General features: G+C 44.3%; 1 protein-coding gene across 1 annotated transcript in view; it reads right to left on the bottom strand.

Annotated features, from left to right (window-relative positions):
• polb (polymerase (DNA directed), beta) overlaps positions 1–16814 on the bottom strand; it is a 203014-nt gene that overhangs the window by 161567 nt on the left and 24633 nt on the right. The window contains exons 7-10 of the mRNA XM_070866249.1: positions 16178–16229; positions 11990–12044; positions 5173–5245; positions 2512–2582 (exon numbers count right to left, since the gene is read on the bottom strand). Of these exons, the coding sequence (XP_070722350.1) occupies positions 2512–2582; positions 5173–5245; positions 11990–12044; positions 16178–16229 (251 nt within the window). The remainder of the gene's footprint in view (positions 1–2511; positions 2583–5172; positions 5246–11989; positions 12045–16177; positions 16230–16814) is intronic.

Raw genomic sequence — 16814 nt, 5'->3', positions numbered from 1 at the left:
TCCTGGCCATCCATTCCAACTGCTAATCACCCTGTGTAAATGGAAATCTTTCCCGGTGCCTGTTTTAAGTACACCCTCAACCACCTGAACCCTCTTGTTTGCTGCCCTGGCGTATCTTAAGCATGGTTTACATCCTCTGTCTCAATCCAAGACCTAGAAGGGCCCCTCAGGAGAGGCCTCTTTTTGATAAACAGCACTACAAATACTATCATGAAGAAGGATTGTCTTTGTGCTAAACTTAATTCCTGGGTAGAATTTTTCCTTATTTCTGTAAATGTACACACTAATGTTTAACTCTTAACCTGACTACAAGTAAGCAATTCAATAGCCTTTTATTTGTATAGTTTAATCTCTTAAGAATACAACTACTTTCTGAAACCATAAATGTTATTTTGTTCCACCAGATTACTCATCCAACCATCCCAATCACTGATGTGTCAATGTGTTTCTCAAATAAGGACAGTAAAAAGTTGAAAGTTCATACATTTGTTTTTTCCAGTGGCTCAGTTAGTAGACACAGACTGTACTCCAGCCACACAGACGAGAACCAGTTGCAGAAGCAGTACTACAATTGACTTCAGACACTCTGGGTTCTCACTTTTAATTGTTATCCGTTGGCCTTGCTGAAACGTGAAAGTATATGGCCACTGGGAAAGGAGAGATTCAAGCCTTGTCTAGGATATTAAATGGTCTGTCAATGCATTGAGCAAGAGAGAAAGTACCAGAATTAGAAAAAGATAGTCAACTCATTCTGCATCGGTCAGCCTCATAGCTACCAGCTTTAAAGCACCACAAACAGGATAATAACCATAGCTCCTCAACTTTCCAATTTTGTTCCACTTCAGCTTGAAAGCTACCATCCTACATGCTCTTCCTCCTCCCTACGTTCTCACAATGTTTTAATCAAGCCATTGCATTATGTTCGATTGTAAGTAATTCTTTCTTGGGACCATAAAACTGTGGAACTCTTTGCGACCCCCAGTCTCTCTGTTTTCCAACAATCTTCAGGCATTTAAAAGCCAAGCTGGACATCGCTTAAATCACTACCTCTTGATTTACCTCCTTTCCTGTCCTACTCTCTGACCTTGCTGGTGCCCTGCACCGTGGACCTTGGCCCTTTACCTTGGTTCTTTAATTGAAAAGAAAAATAACCTTGAACTCTTTGTGAAATTTTTTTTTTATTCATTCATGGGATGTGGACATTGCCGGCAAGGCCAGCATTTATTGTTCATACCTAGTTGCTCTCGAGAAGGGCAATTCGCCTTCTTGAATAAGTGGCATTTCAGATGGCTGTGAGTCTGGGGTCACATGTAGGCCAGACCGGGTAAGGATGGCAGATGTCCTTCCCTAAAGAACACTAGTGAACCAGATGGATTTTTACAACAATCCGGTAATTTCATGGTCACCATTAACTGAGACAGCTTTTATTCCAGATTGATTTAATTTAACTGAATTTAAATTCCTCAGATTTTAACTTATGTATCCGGATCGCAGTAAGTTTCTATGATTCTACTACAGCTGAGGAAGTGAGCACATCACATGAGAGCATACTAAGTACTGAGGCAAGCCTGTATAATCTCAGTTTTAAAGTAATGGCCCTGAAATTCCAGCCTCCCCGGGTCTGTACGGAGGTGTACGGACCCAGGAAGGCACGCAATGCGCATGTGCTGATAACTGGCTTTTCCGATCTGTCAAGTTTCTAGCTTGACAGATCGCACACATCTCGGGGAGAAGGACATTCCCATGGCAGAGATTGGGCCTACTTCTACCAGCGTAAGAGTTTTAAAACTTAGCAAAAATATATAAAAATAAAATTTAAAAAAACATATTTATGTTAAAAACCCTGCCCACTCAGGTAGTTTTATTTTAAACCATAATTAAAACTTTTTTTTTTTAAATCAGCAAATATTTTCTTTTTCAAAATCATTTCTATCCACTTTAATTCCTATAATGTATTTCTGTGAAGTGTTTTTTTATTTTTTTATGTAGTGTTTGGGTGTCATGGGGTGTTTCTCTATTACTATGAATGAGAAAATACTTCACCGTGATTGGGTGCCCAGGCCCATGTGACTCCTGCAGAGGAGGGCTCGAGTCCGGAATCTCTGGGGCCGCCCATTTAAAACTGAGATGAGGAGAAATTCCTTCTCTCAGAGGGTTGTAAATCTGTGGAATTCTCTGCCCCAGAGAGCTGTGGAGGCTGGGTCATTGAATATATTTAAGGCGGAGATCGACAGATTTTTGAGCGATAAAGGGAGTAAAGGATTATGGGGAGCGGGCAGGGAAGTGGAGCTGAGTCCATGATCAGATCAGCCATGATCTTATTGAATGGCGGAGCAGGCTCGAGGGGCCGAATGGCCGACTCCTGCTCCTATTTCTTATGTTCTCAAGGGCAATTAGGGATAGGCAATAAATGCTGGCCTTGCCAGCACCGCCCACATCCTGGAATGAATTTTTAAAAGCATGTAAAATTTAGGCTTTTGTGAAATGGCATTTCAGTTAATCAGAACTCACCCTTTTTAATGATTCTGAAGTGTAGTCTGGATGAGTCAAAAGAATATCCATATCACCACTGGACTCAGCACCTAGAGACAAGAGGGGTTGAGATAATGAGGGAAACTCCTTTCAACCTGCACTGGCTATTGTAGTTTCTCCTTTCAGCGGTCTATGAAACATATAGAAATGGCGGACAGGTAAAGACTAGCTGGTCCATCGAGCCTGTCCCATATAGTCATGACTATAGTGACATCTGGGAGTCCCTGGCCAAAGACCGCCCTAAGTGGAGGAAGTGCATCCGGGAGGGCGCTGAGCACCTCGAGTCTCGTCGCCGAGAGCGTGCGGAAATCAAGCGCAGGCAGCGGAAAGAGCGGGCGGCAAACCAGTCCCCATCCACCCATCCCCTCAACGACTATCTGTCCAACCTGTGACAGAGTCTGTGGCTCTCGTATTGGACTGTTCAGCCACCAAAGAACTCGCTTCAGGAGTGGAAGCAAGTCTTCCTCGATCCCGAGGGACTGCCTATGATGATGATGATATAGTTATGGTGAAACTGAGCATCGTGACCCCCATCAGCAACCGTCCCCCTCCCCCCACCATTTCAGAGGGAAATAATTATAAATGGAAATAAACAGACGATCAAAACACTCCCAAACAAGTGGCCATGAATCACATTGCCTGATGACCCAGCTGCCTTTTTAAGCTCCATTAGCGTCCATAGTGTTAGCTGTGGCTCAGTGGGTAGCACACTCGTCTGAGTCAGAAGGTTGTTGGTTCAAGTCCCACTCCAGGAACTTGAGCACATTAAAAAAAAATCTAGGCTGACACTCCAGTGCCATGCTGAGGGAGTGCTACACTGTCGGAGATGCCGTCTTTCAGATGAGACATTAAACCAAAGCCCCGTCTGCTCTCAGGTGAACATAAAGATCCCATGGCACTATTTCACTAGTTCTCCCTGGTGTCTTGGCCAATATTTATCCCTCAATCAACATAACAAAAACAGATGATCTGGTTATTATCACATTGCTGTTTGTAGGAGCTTGCTGTGTGAAAGTTGGCTGCCACATTTCCCACATTACAACAGTGACTACAATCCAAAAGTATTTCATTGGCTGTAAAGCGTTTTGAGACATCCGGTGGTTGTGAAAGGCGCTATATAAATGCAAGTCTTTTTTTCTTTATAGCTAGGAACTCATCTTGCCCCCTTTTGAGCTCTTGAAGTGAATAGTGTTCCCTTCAAAAACCAGCAACTTGTTCCAGAAGTAGATGACTCTGCAAAAATAAAATCTTTCTGGCATTTAACCGAGTCCTATGCTTATTTAACTTGCATACACATCCCATAATCCTCTCAGACGGGAAAGGTTACCCTTTTTCAGATGCTAACGAACATACTACGTATTTCCAGAATTTTGTCTTTTTATTTCAGATTTCCAGCATTCACAACTTTTTTCTCTTAAATTTTTATTAATTTTATTATTTTTCCCAGGTTTCATTAATACACTAATGATTATAATACTCATAAATCTGATAGAGCGAATGAAGAAAGTTTTCCTGGACCTTGTTAGACTAAAATTAGAGTATTTGCTAGGTTGAAATGATTTATTTGCGAGAAACATTTATAATATTTATTATTTTTGAAGCCATTACACATTATGTTGGTGACTTCCATTTTAAAAACCCTATTAATCAGTATTACATTGAGTTAATTTTACAGCAGATTCTAGGTGGTGTAATGTATGCACACGTGAGTATGCTCACAGGTTCGTAGAGCTGATGATAGGGGAGTCCGTGTTCCATGTTTTTATTGAATGTTCGAGGTTGCAGCCCCTCTTCCAATATTTGATGGGGCTGCTCCTCAAATTCTGGTTGCACTTCAGTCCCATGCTCCTAATCTTTGGGCACCCTGTGCGGAGGGGAACGGATAGGTCCGAGGGCCTCCTCGTGGGACTGCTCCTGGGCATGGCCAAGGGTCCATCAGCCGGTCCAGGCAGCGGGCGATCAAGGGCGATCAGCCCGACTGCCTGCCTCTCTTCCGCTGTTACATCCGAGCCAGGGTGTCCCTGGAGATGGTGCACGCGGTGTTCACCAGTACACTCGCGGCCTTCCGCGAGAGGTGGGCGCCGGAGGGACTGGAGTGCATCATCACCCCCGGCAACCAAATTTTAATTTGAACCATGTCCAAAGTTTAATTTGTTTAAGTTTGTCGATTTTAGTGACCGCCCCCCTTCCTTTAGCCAGAGGGCACTTGTATCATTTGCATTTTTAGTGCCCTCAATAAAAAATAAGGGGGCACTTGAAAAGTTTTTGGAGTGTGACCCCCCCTCTTTAATCAGGGGGCACTTGATTACTGATACAGCACAAGATAGTTGTAGAGCTGTTGAGTAGGGAGTGGCTTAGCCAGTCACATGATGGTCACAAGACTCAATAAAGCCCTAGCCAGTTGGGTTCGGGGGATCCACGATGAGGCAGGTGGTTGTGAGCCTGATGGATGAACTAGTAATGTGTGGTGTGATTGTTAAACCTTTGCTAATAAACCAACTAGTTCTTAATAGCAATGTGCTGCTATGAATTCTTAAGCAAAGAACCCTTAAAGCAAATACATTATTGGTGGCACTTCCAATTATCTTTCCAGGAGAGTTGCCAGTTCCATGTTCAAAGCTGAAAGAAGTGTGTACCAACCTCGTCTGAAACTGCCACAAACGGTGGCGACGTAGTTTGGATCGAGCTTCTCCACCTCCAACAGAACCATGGCCTAAGGAGTCAATGGTGACAAGAAATAGTTACAATCGACAGGAGGAGGAGGTCGAGGCGAGGTACTCCAACATGCTGTGCCTCGGGATGCCAGAGCTTCAATTCGCACTATAGTTTCCCCTAGCAGTAAATTCCCAATCTCACCGGTACCAATAAGGGAAAGTAGGGAGAGGATACCAAATCCTTCTCTTATTATTCTGTTATGACTGGGCTTTCAGTAAAGTGGAACAGTGGGTATATAACATTTTCATTATATATCCAGTTGTACGATGAAAATCACCCAACAGTATAATTCTAGACTCTGCCCTTTCCAAACTTGAGCTGTCTGTGGAGAGCGCATTTTGAGGTATATAACACTAGGATGAAATTCTGGTGGGGACAGAGCTTCCACTGGTGGGGGAGAGCAATGAGGTGATTGAAAGTAGCTCAGAGGGAGCATCAATCCTGGACTGCAACAGCTCAGAGGAAGTGTTCCTTACAAATCGAAAGAGACTCCAGTTTACTTTTCACACTTCACATTTCAGACCATTTTCTATCAGAACAGCTGTCTTTAAATCAGTGGTCTGCAAAGGCTCTTTGGAGCAAAATTGGCCACCGCCCTGTTTTGGGTGGTAATTTTTTTCTTAGAACACTTAGCGCCTGGCAAGATAGGTTGCCAAATTGTGGCAAATTGTGTGTTTTTGCCCCGGGGGGGGGGGGGGTTTAAATGAGGCGCTAATAGCCTCAGTTGAGTGTTGCAGGGGCTCTATTTGCAGCTACTTACCCAATTTCAGCTGAGTTCCATTCATCAATCAACCTTCAATCCTTAACTCCAGCTCCATTTAAAGGGGTGGTCATTTGAACCTGCTGATGCTCCTTTTCAGCATTGCTCAACTTAGTCACTGATTTGTGGAGTCCAGGAAGGAGGTGAAATGGTTGCTGCAAATCCCCCTTCAAGGGAGAGGGCCACCAGATTCAGAGATGTGGCTTTGGAGGCACTGGTGGGGACAGTAGAAACCAGGAGGGCCTCCATCTATGCGTGCTCACAAAGTGATGTGAAACATAGAAACATAGAAAATAGGTGCAGGAGTAGGCCATTTGGCCCTTCTAGCCTGCACCGCCATTCAATGAGTTCATGGCTGAACATGCAACTTCAGTACCCCATTCCTGCTTTCTCGAATAGTAAGGACTTCATCTAACTCCTTTTGAATATATTTAGTGAATTGGCCTCAACAACTTTCTGCGGTAGAGAATTCCACAGGTTCACCACCTGTGTTAACATCTGGGTGAAGAAGTTTCTCCTCATCTCGGTCCTAAATGGCTTACCCCTTATCCTTAGACTGTGACCCCTGGTTCTGGACTTCCCCAACATTGGGAACATTCTTCCTGCATCTAACCTGTCTGAACCCATCAGAATTTTAAACGTTTCTATGAGGTCCCCTCTCATTCTTCTGAACTCCAGTGAATACAAGCCCAGTTGATCCAGTCTTTCTTGATAGGTCAGTCCCGCCATCCCGGGAATCAGTCTGGTGAATCTTCGCTGCACTCTCTCAATCGCAAGAATGTCCTTCCTCAAGTTAGGAGACCAAAACTGTACACAATACTCCAGGTGTGGCCTCACCAAGGCCCTGTACAACTGTAGCAACACCTCCCTGTCCCTGTACTCAAATCCCCTCGCTATGAAGGCCAACATGCCATTTGCTTTCTTAACCGCCTGCTGTACCTGCATGCCAACCTTCAATGACTGATGTACCATGACACCCAGGTCTCGTTGCAGTCAATGGCACCCTACACCATGAGGAAGTCCACTATCCTGACGAAGCCAGATGCACGCTTGTGCTGCTTCTCTCTGCTCATGGGGAAGGACATGTAGTTCCTCCTCCTTCTGTACAGAGCATCTGTGACCTCGTGGATGGAGCAACGGACAGCAAACTGGGAGATGTCGGAGATATCTCCTGTTGCATTTTGTGATATACATCAATGATCTAGACTTGAATATAGAGGGTGTGATTAAGATCGACTGTGTGGTTGATGATGAAAAAGAAAGCTGCGGACTGCAGGAAGATATCAATTAACTGGTCAGATGGGCAGAACAGTGGCAAATGGAATTTAATCCAGAAAAGTGTGAGGTAATGCATTTGGGGAGGGCGAATGGTAGGATACTGAAAAGTGTAGCGGAACAAAGAGACCATGCAGTGCATGTCTACAGATCCCTGAAAGTAGCAGGCCAGGTGGTTAAGAAGGCATACGGAATGCTTGCCTTTATTGGCGGAGGCATAGAATACAATAGCAGGGAGGTTATGCTTGAACTGTATAAAACACTAGTTAGGCCACAGCTGGAGTACTGCATGCAGTTCTGGTCACCGCATTACAGGAAGGACGTGATTGCACTGGAGAGGGTACAAAGGAGATTTACGAGGATGTTGCCAGGAGTGGAGAATCTAAGCTATGAGGACAGATTAGATAGGCTGGATTTGTTTTCATTGAAACAGAGGAGGCTGAGGGGAGACCTCATTGAGGTATAAAATTATGAGGGGTCTAGATATAGTAGATAGAAAGATATAATTGGTAGAAGGTTAAGAGGGGATTTGAGGGGAAATTTCTTCACGCAGAAGGTTGTGGTGTTCTGGAACTCACAGCCCGAAAGGGTGGTAGAGGCAGAAACCCTCACCACTTTTTTTAAAAAAGTACTTGGATATGCAGTTACGGACCTAGAGCTGGAATGTGGAATTAGGCTGGATAGCCTCTTGTTGGCGGGCATGGACACAATGGGCCAAAATGGCCTCCTTCCGTGCTGTAAACTTCTATGATTGCTCCCTGGAAAGATCCATTGACGTAGGAATTGAGCGCGATGATGACCTTGAGAGTCACTGAGAGAGCCGTCCTCACCCTGGTCTGAGGCTCGAGGTCTGGTTGCAGAAGATGGCAGAGCTCTGTAACCACGTCCTTGCTGAAATGCCTTTGCACACACTGCTCCTCAGTAAAATTGATATAGGAGAACTGCTGCCGGAATACCCACGAAGAGCACTGTGGTGCCTTCTTCCTCTGGCCACATTTTGCTGTGCTTGTGTCTCTGCTTCTCCCCGTTCTGCTGCCTGTGCCTTGCTCCCTTGTGCCTCTCCCTCTCCCTCTCCCTCTCCCTATGCCTTTCCCTTTGTAACTATCACTGCCTTTATCTCTGCCTAAGCATCCTCTGACGGTGACATCGGAACAGGAGGTCAAGTGCCAGCACAGCCCCCATGAAGCGAAAGAAATGTAACTTCAAATCTGCCCTGAGTTATACAGGGGAATAGATAGGAGGCCGAAGACTCCTTGAAGTAAAAATCGCTGCTATCAGTCCACCAGTCACTCTGACTATCTGTTGGGAAGCAGAAAAACTTAATGGCCAACAGAATTTTTTTTTCAAGCTGCCGCCTTTCAATAGCGCTGCTCTCAGCCGGTTCCCGACTGCAACTCGACAGCTGAAGCGGTCGTTGTCACTGCCAGACAACAAGTGAGGCTGTGCGGGGCAATTTAACTTCCGGGGCGAGGCGCACAGCAACGACGTCATCATCGCTGCGTGCAGCCGAGCAGGGCGCTCCCGGCAGGAGCGAGGCGCTACCTCATAGTGCCTCCGCAAAACCTCCGCCCAATTTCGCGGGGTCGACTGTTTTTCACCACGCCCAGTCATAAATCATTTTACGCCTCCCGGAGTCTTCGCTAAAAAGGGGCAATTTCATCCCCCACTATTTTGTTATGAACTAACAATTTCATAATACAAAATATCTGGGTTATGATGCATGCTAAAATAATTATGGCAATCGCAATAACTGCATAATTGTTAAATATGGGCATTTTTCTCTTCAGGAACCTGCCACAAGTGGCAAAGTGCAACATGTTCATTACCAAAGACATTTCCTCAGGCTGCTGTATGGGGTAACCATTAGAATAATCAGCTTATAGGTAGGGTTTAGTGTAAAATTAATACACCCATTTAATAATTTAGTGCACAACTAAGCTATCTGCACAAGACTAAACAGTCAAACCTACAAAGTCAGTTCCTGAAGCAAAAGAACCAGAAAGATGTTGGATAATTAGTTAATATAATGTAGACATCTTTTAAAAAGGTCACATTTATAACAACAATAGCGCCTTTAACATAGTAAAACATCCCAAGGAGCTTAACAGGAGTGTTATAGAAACATAGAAAATAGGTGCAGGATTAGGCCATTCGGCCCTTCGAGCCTGCACCACCATTCAATAAGATCATGGCTGATCATGCAACTTCAGTACCCCATTCCTACTTTCTCTCCATACCCCTTGATCCCTTTAGCCATAAGGGCCACATCTAACTCCCTTTTAAATATATCTAACGAACTGGCCTCAACAACTTTTTATGGTAGAGGATTCCACAAGTTCACAATTCTCTGAGTGAAGAAGTTTCTCCTCATCTCGGTCCTAAATGGCTTACCCCTTATCCTTAGACTGTGACCCCTGGACTTCCCCAACATCGAGAACATTCTTCCTGCAACTAACCTGTCCAAACCCGTCTGAATTTTATACGTTTCTATGAGATCCCCTTTCATTCTTCTAAATTCCAGTGAATATAAGCCTAGTCGATCCAGTCTTTCTTCATATGTCAGTCCTGCCATCCCAGGAATCAGTCTGGTGAACCTTCGCTGCACTCCCTCAATAGCAAGAATGTCCTTCCTCAGATTAGGAGACCAAAACGGTACACAATATTCAAGGTGTAAATATCACGTAAGGAGATATTCATGCAGCTTGGTCAAAGAGGTAGGTTTTAAGGAGTGTCTTAAAAGGAGGGGAGAGAGAGATGGAGAGGTTTAAGGAGAGAATTCCAGAGTTTAGGGACTAAGCAGCTGAAGGCACGGCCGCCGATGGTTGAGCAATTAAAATCGGGGATGCTCAAAATAGCCAGAATTGGAGAACTGCAGATATCTCGGAAGGTGTAGGGCTGGAAGAGGTTACAGAGATAGGATGGGGCGAGGCCATGGAGGGATTTGAAAACAAGGATGAGAATTTTAAAATTGAGGCGTTGCTTAACCGGGAGCCAATGCAGGTCAGCGAACACAGGGGTGATGGGTGAGCGGGACTTGGTGCGAGTTAGAACATGGGTGGCAGAGTTTTTGGATTACCTCAAGTTTACGGAAGGTAGAACATGGGAGGCCAGCCAGAAGTGCATTGGAATAGTCAAGTCTAGAGGTAACAAAGACACGGATGAAGGTTTCAGCAGCAGATGAGCTGAGGCAGGGGCGGAGTTGGGCGAAGTTACAAAGGTGGAAATAGGTGATCTTAATGAGGGTGCAGATAGGTGGTCGGAACTCATCTCGGGGTCAAATGTGACACCGAGGATGCGAACAGTCTGGTTCAGCCTGAGACTGTTGGCAGGCAGAGGTATGGAGTCAGGGAACAAAGTTTGTGGTAGGGACCGAATATAGTCTGACCAATAATTAGTTGGAGGAAATTTCTGCTCATCCAGTACTGGATGTCGGACAAGCAGTCTGACAATTTAGAGAACATGGTGGGAACTGACGTGTTTTCTGATAATGTTGTCGAGGGGCAGCATGTAGATGAGAAGTAGGAGGGGCCTATTGGAGGACACCAGTGGCAACGATGCGGAGCAAGAGAAGCCACTGCAGGTGCTTCTCTGGCTACGACTGGATAGATAAGAAGTAGAAGAGTGCAGTCCCACCCAGCTGGATGACGGTAGAGGCGTTGGAGAGGATGGTGTGGTCAACCCTGTTAAAGGCTGCAGACAGGTAGAGAGCGATGAGGAGGGATAGTTCACCTTTGTCACAGTCACATAGGGTGTCACTTGTGACTTTGATAAGAGCCATTTCGATACTGTGGCAGGGTCGTAAACCTGATTGGAGGGATTAAAACATGGAGTTCCAGGAAAGGTGGTCAGCACGTTACAGGACTTGAGAAGGAAGGGAGGTTAGAGATGGGGCAGTAGGACGAAGAGGTCAAGGAGGGTTGATGACAGCAGATTTGAAGAGGACAGTACCGGAGGAGAGAGAACTGTTTAACAGTATCAGCTAACATGGGAGCTTGGAAGGGAAGTTGAGTGGTCAGCAGTTTAGTGGGAATAGGGAATAGGAAAACCTAAACAATTGTGTTTAGGTTTTGCTACCAACTGTTGTATGAACAAGAAACATGTATTGTAAGCGAATAGTTATATGCCCACATGCCTGTTGGTGTGCAAGAATTGATTTATGAGTATGAGGCATATTGCGCTGGGAATAAAGATTTTACTCAATGATGAGGCGAGCTGTATTAGGTAGTAGGTTGTTAGTTTGTGTGTGTGGGCACAGGCTGAAGTTGTCATGGAGGCAGAGTGGTGTACCCCAGGGTTCAGTACTTGGAGTTATTTTTAATATATGTTAATGAGTTGTAGATACTGGACACAATTTTCAAATTTGCAGATGACATGAAACAAGGAAGGAAGAAAGAGAGGAAAAACTCGATAGTACAGTTCTGTACTGTACTATTCTATGATTCTGTAGGTACTGATTTTTGACAACAGCTCTGTGAATGATTAAAGCGCTGATATTTGACAACAGGAAGGGAGCTTTCTAACAACCGGACAGGTTGTGTGTGGTACGAAGCAACTAGCAAGTACACAAGTGCTATCTGTGCATCAGGATTCATAGTCTGTAGTTACAATCTGTTAACCTGAGTAGTGAGGCTTCTCAATTGTATAAACTTTACAAACATCAGTTGTTACTGAGTGCATCAGATGCAAGCTTAGCTCGCTCAGCCTTACCTGCATTTTCACCATTTCAGGCCGAGGAATTCGCTTTTCAAAATCCTCAAAATACCTGCAGAGATCAGTAAAACAACTATAATCAATGGTTGATCAAGTAGTCATTTGACAGAGGTTCAGTGTGAACTATCTCAGTAAAGCAAGAATCTGCAGGTGAATTGCTCAGTAGAAAGCTCCCTCCCTTACACTGCTTTGCTGCAGAGTCAGGTCAGGCTTAACTTTACATTCACATTACACAAGTTTAGCATCTGTGCAAAGCGAGAACTGCTTTGCAACAACACCAGACGTGTAGTATAAACGTACCCGGCCAGTGACAACATCGCTAGTGAGTTAGGATTGCCATCAAGAGGGGACAATCATATCTCACTGATCATCATATTCTGGTTATAACACGCTAAGTAATTAAATGATACAAGTTAGATAGAAATACAAGTTTAAAATGCGAACTATATTTCGGCATCGTTCTGGTGATATCACTGTGAAGCATTTTTCAAACACTGCTTACTGTTTGTGCACCATTGTGACGTCAATTCCATGAAATACAAGTAGTATTTCAGGGGATGTTATCACATGTTAGAATGAGACCTTTATGGCTACAAACCAATTATTTAATATAGCAACACAGTAAAACAAAATTATTGCTCGTCGCTTTGCAAATCATTAGCTTTCAGAAGACATTAATGCACAGAATATCTCTTGGATGACTGATTCCATCAGCTGTTGTTGAGGTCAAGTTCAACAGGCACCAGACACTTTCCAGTACCACAGCAAACCAGCCATTCTCCATGTGTGAGGCTGCACAATGAATGTTGACAACGGTTAGGGTATTACAGCCCACCATTCACATACAAACACTTTACAGCATCATCACTGCAGAGCGATAAAGAGCAAGAATTCTGAATGTCCCAAGCCTGAAGTCATTTGCTGTGATCCCTTTTACTGCCACTAGAGGTCGGTCTTCAGCACTTTCAGCAAATACACGAACTGCACAACAGTTCATAAAGAGCAAGGTAATTAAGTGAAAGAGTGAAAAGGGAACCCTTTGCTCATTCAGACTGTAATCGTATCCAATATACAAATTTAGGGAACAAATTAAAAACTCAAGATGTGGGATTTCCGTATTAAAAACCTTCAAAATATTTATATTAACCTGTTGGTGAATTTAATGCTCAATTACTGTGGATAATTTCAGGTTGTTCTTCGTGCCCTTTAAAAGGCAGTGACAAGTCAGTTAACTGAGATGACAGAGACTGCAAATGTCCAAATTGCAAAGGAACATTCTTAACTAAGCAGCTAAATTACATTCATAGCTGGTGTTTGGAATTCCATAACCTAATGTTTAATCTTCCTACTATATGGGTAGAGTAAAGTTTAAATGCACAGTCACACGACTGTGATTAAAAGGTATATTTCAGTCTGCACTTTCAAACTTAAGAGAACAAGCCTTCCCAGCGTTGTACTCAGTCTGTCGGTACATTGAAAATGCTAATTCATAAGAACATAAGAAATAGGAGCAGGAGTAGCACATACGGCCCCTCGAGCCTGCTCCGTCATTTAATACGATCATGGCTGATCCGATCGTGAACTCAGCTCCACTTCCCCGCCCGCTCCCCATAACTCCTTATCCCCTTATCGTTTAAGAAACTGTCTATTTCTGTTTTAAATTTATTCAATGTCCCAGCTTCCACAGCTCTCTGAGGCAGCGAATTTAACAGTTTCACAACCCTCTTGAGAGAAGAAATTTCTCCTCATCTCAGTTTTAAATGGGTGGCCACTTATTCTAAGATCATGCCCTCTAGTTCTAGTCTTCCCCATCTTTGGAAACATCCTCTCTGCATCCACCCTGTCAAGCCCCCTCATAATCTTATACTTTTCGATAAGATCACCTCTCATTCTTCTGAATTCCAATGAGTACAGGCCCAACCTACTCAACCTTTCCTCATAAGTCAACCCCCTCATTCCCGGAATGAACCTAGTGAACCTTCTCTGAACTGCCTCCAAAGCAACTATATTCTTTCATAAATATGGAAACCAAAACTGCACGCAGTATTCCAGGTGTGGCCTCACCTATACCTTGTATAGCTGTAGCAAGACTTCCCTACTTTTGTACTCCATCCCCTTTACAATAAAGGGCAAGATAACATTGGTCTTCCTGATCACTTGCCTACATAATATCCTTTTGTGTTTCATGCACAAGTACCCCCAGGTCCCGCTGTACTGCGGCACTTTGCAATCTTTCTCCATTTAAATAATAACTTGCTCTTTGATTTTTTTTCTGCTAAAGTGCATGACCTCACACTTTCCAACATTATACTCCATCTGCCAAATTTTTGCCCACTCACTTAGCCTGTCTATGTCCTTTTGCAGATTTTGTGTGTCATCCTCACACATTGCTTTTCCTCCCATCTTTGTATCGTCAGCAAAATTGGCTACGTTACACTCAGTCCCTTCTTCTCAAATCGTTAATGTAGATTGTAAATAGTTGGGGTCCCAGCACTGATCCCTGCGGCACCCCACTAGTTACTGGTTGCTAACCAGAGAATGAACCATTTATCCTGACTCTCTGTTTTCTGTTAGTTAGCCAACCCTCTATCCATGCTAATATATTACCCCCAACCCTGTGAACTTTTATCTTGTGCAGTAACCTTTTATGTGGCACCTTGTCAAATGCCTTCTGGAAGTCCACATACACCACATCCACTGGTTCCCCTTTATCCACCCTGTTTGTTACATCCTCAAAGAACTCCAGCAAATTTGTCAAACATGACTTCCCCTTCATAAATCCATGCTGACTCTGCTTGACCGAATTTGATAATTCAGCAGAGATTATTTTTCTGTAAAGTGCATCAGGTGGGGTTCACAGTGACAGCAGGTGCTGCGCCATTTTTGCTGCCTCATTCAAATTATTTTTCTCAAAATTATTTTGTATATTTAGATACAAATATACAAAAACCTATCAGGCCCATCACTGCTCACTCTCTCTGTTGTACCCTCCTCAGCTGCCCTCGCAAACACCAACTCCACGGGGAGGCAAAATCCAAACAAAGGGAAAACGCTGTGGCCCATTTTAAGAAATGCTCTCAGAGAATTTGTATCTAGCTTTGCAAGTTCATCAAGTAAGTTCCAGGATATCATGGTTATGCATGACACACCACCAGGTCAACTTAACTAACCCACACACCCCAATATAATCTAACATCTTCCTCCCTCAGCAATTATCAAGTCTTAAAGACTGTAGCATAACCAGACTGATTCCTGGGATGGGGGGAGTGTCCTATGAGGAGAGATTGAGTTGACTAGGCCGGTATTCTCTAGAGTTTAGAAGAATGAGAGATGATCTCATTGAAACACACAAAATTTTTACAGGGCTTGACAGGGTAGATGCAGGGGGGATGTTCCCCCCGGGCTGGGGAGTCTAGAACCAGGGGTCACAGTCTCAGAGTAAGGGGTTGGCCATTTAGGACTGAAATGAGGAGAAACTTCTTCACTCAGAGGGTGGTGAATCTTTGGAATTCTCTACCTCAGAGGGCTGTGGAGGCTCAGTCTTTGAGTATATTCAAGACAGAGATCGATAGATTTTAGAATATTAAGGGAATCAAGGAATGTAGGGATAGTGCAGGAAAGTGGACTTGAGGTCGATCAGCCATGATCTTATTGAATGGCGGAGCAGGCTCGAGGGGTCGAATGGCCTACTCCTGGTCCTATTTCTTACGCTCTTAACCATACTTACCAAAACCACTGAAAACCTTTCCTCAGTATAATTAAGTTCAGAGTCTCCGTTGGTCTGTGCAAGGAACGATCTCAATGAGGCCAAATGGCCTTTTCTCACTGCAAACTTCCTTTTGTTTTTAAAAGGATTACAACACCCGACCACCCTTCTCCCTCCTCCCCCCATCCCACCCCCCTCCCTCCTCCCCACCCCCAAGAGAGGTTTCAAACCACTGGCACAGCCAGTGGGGAGCATTTTGAGGGAGATAATTTGCCCGAGGTTGCATATAGCTGCATCTCATTTTTGATACTATATTTGGAAACATCCCAACAAACAATGCACAACAAGAAAGTTTGCACAAAACAGTTTCTTATCCCATAAAATCTTACCCCAAGTAACTATTTACAAACTTCTGGCCAGTGACTGTACCTCATCCCACTAAAGAAAGAAAAAAGTTCCACCACAAAAGTAAAACTTACTTCAAACCAATCCGCTGATGATAATTTAGTATGTGTTCATTTTCTCGCAGGTCTAAAAATTAAAAAGAATAAATTACATTTCAAATCATTAATCTCCATTTACACTTCAAAACAATGAAAAGCTTATTTGCCGAGAGTTAGATTGGTAGGGGCCGAAACTGCCCCTTTCTGTAAGAGCTGCGACCGCCTCAAAGAAGTGGCCATGGGTCGGTAAGGTCCCGGCACTCAGTCGGCACGGAGGGGCCGCCATTTTGAAAATTGCCCTCCATTATCTTTGGAGCGATGTACAGGACCGCTCCACCGTCTTCCCGCCCTGTCGGGCACTCCTTTGGGGCCCGGCCGAAACCCTCCCTGGTAGCCCTGTGTTTGCCACTAAAGTGGCTGCAGAGTTCTCAGTGGCCCTCCTCTTTAACTGAAAGGGAGGGATGTTGTGATATGTCAGCGCGACGCAGCAAGTACGTATCCCGCTGACGTCAGCAGTGTGGCGCTGAAGACTCAAAGTGACGGCCGTTCCAACCCGCCATCATTTCCGCCCCGCTGACGACAGCAACACCGCTCCGACCAGAAATAATCAACAAAGTCCTGAAAATCGCCGGATTCTCTACCCCATGGATTGGGGCGGAGAAAACTCTTAAAT

Source organism: Pristiophorus japonicus, chromosome 22 (genome assembly GCF_044704955.1).
Source record: "Pristiophorus japonicus isolate sPriJap1 chromosome 22, sPriJap1.hap1, whole genome shotgun sequence".
NCBI classification, from domain to species: domain Eukaryota; kingdom Metazoa; phylum Chordata; class Chondrichthyes; family Pristiophoridae; genus Pristiophorus; species Pristiophorus japonicus.
This window is presented reverse-complemented; position numbering and strand designations above follow the sequence as displayed.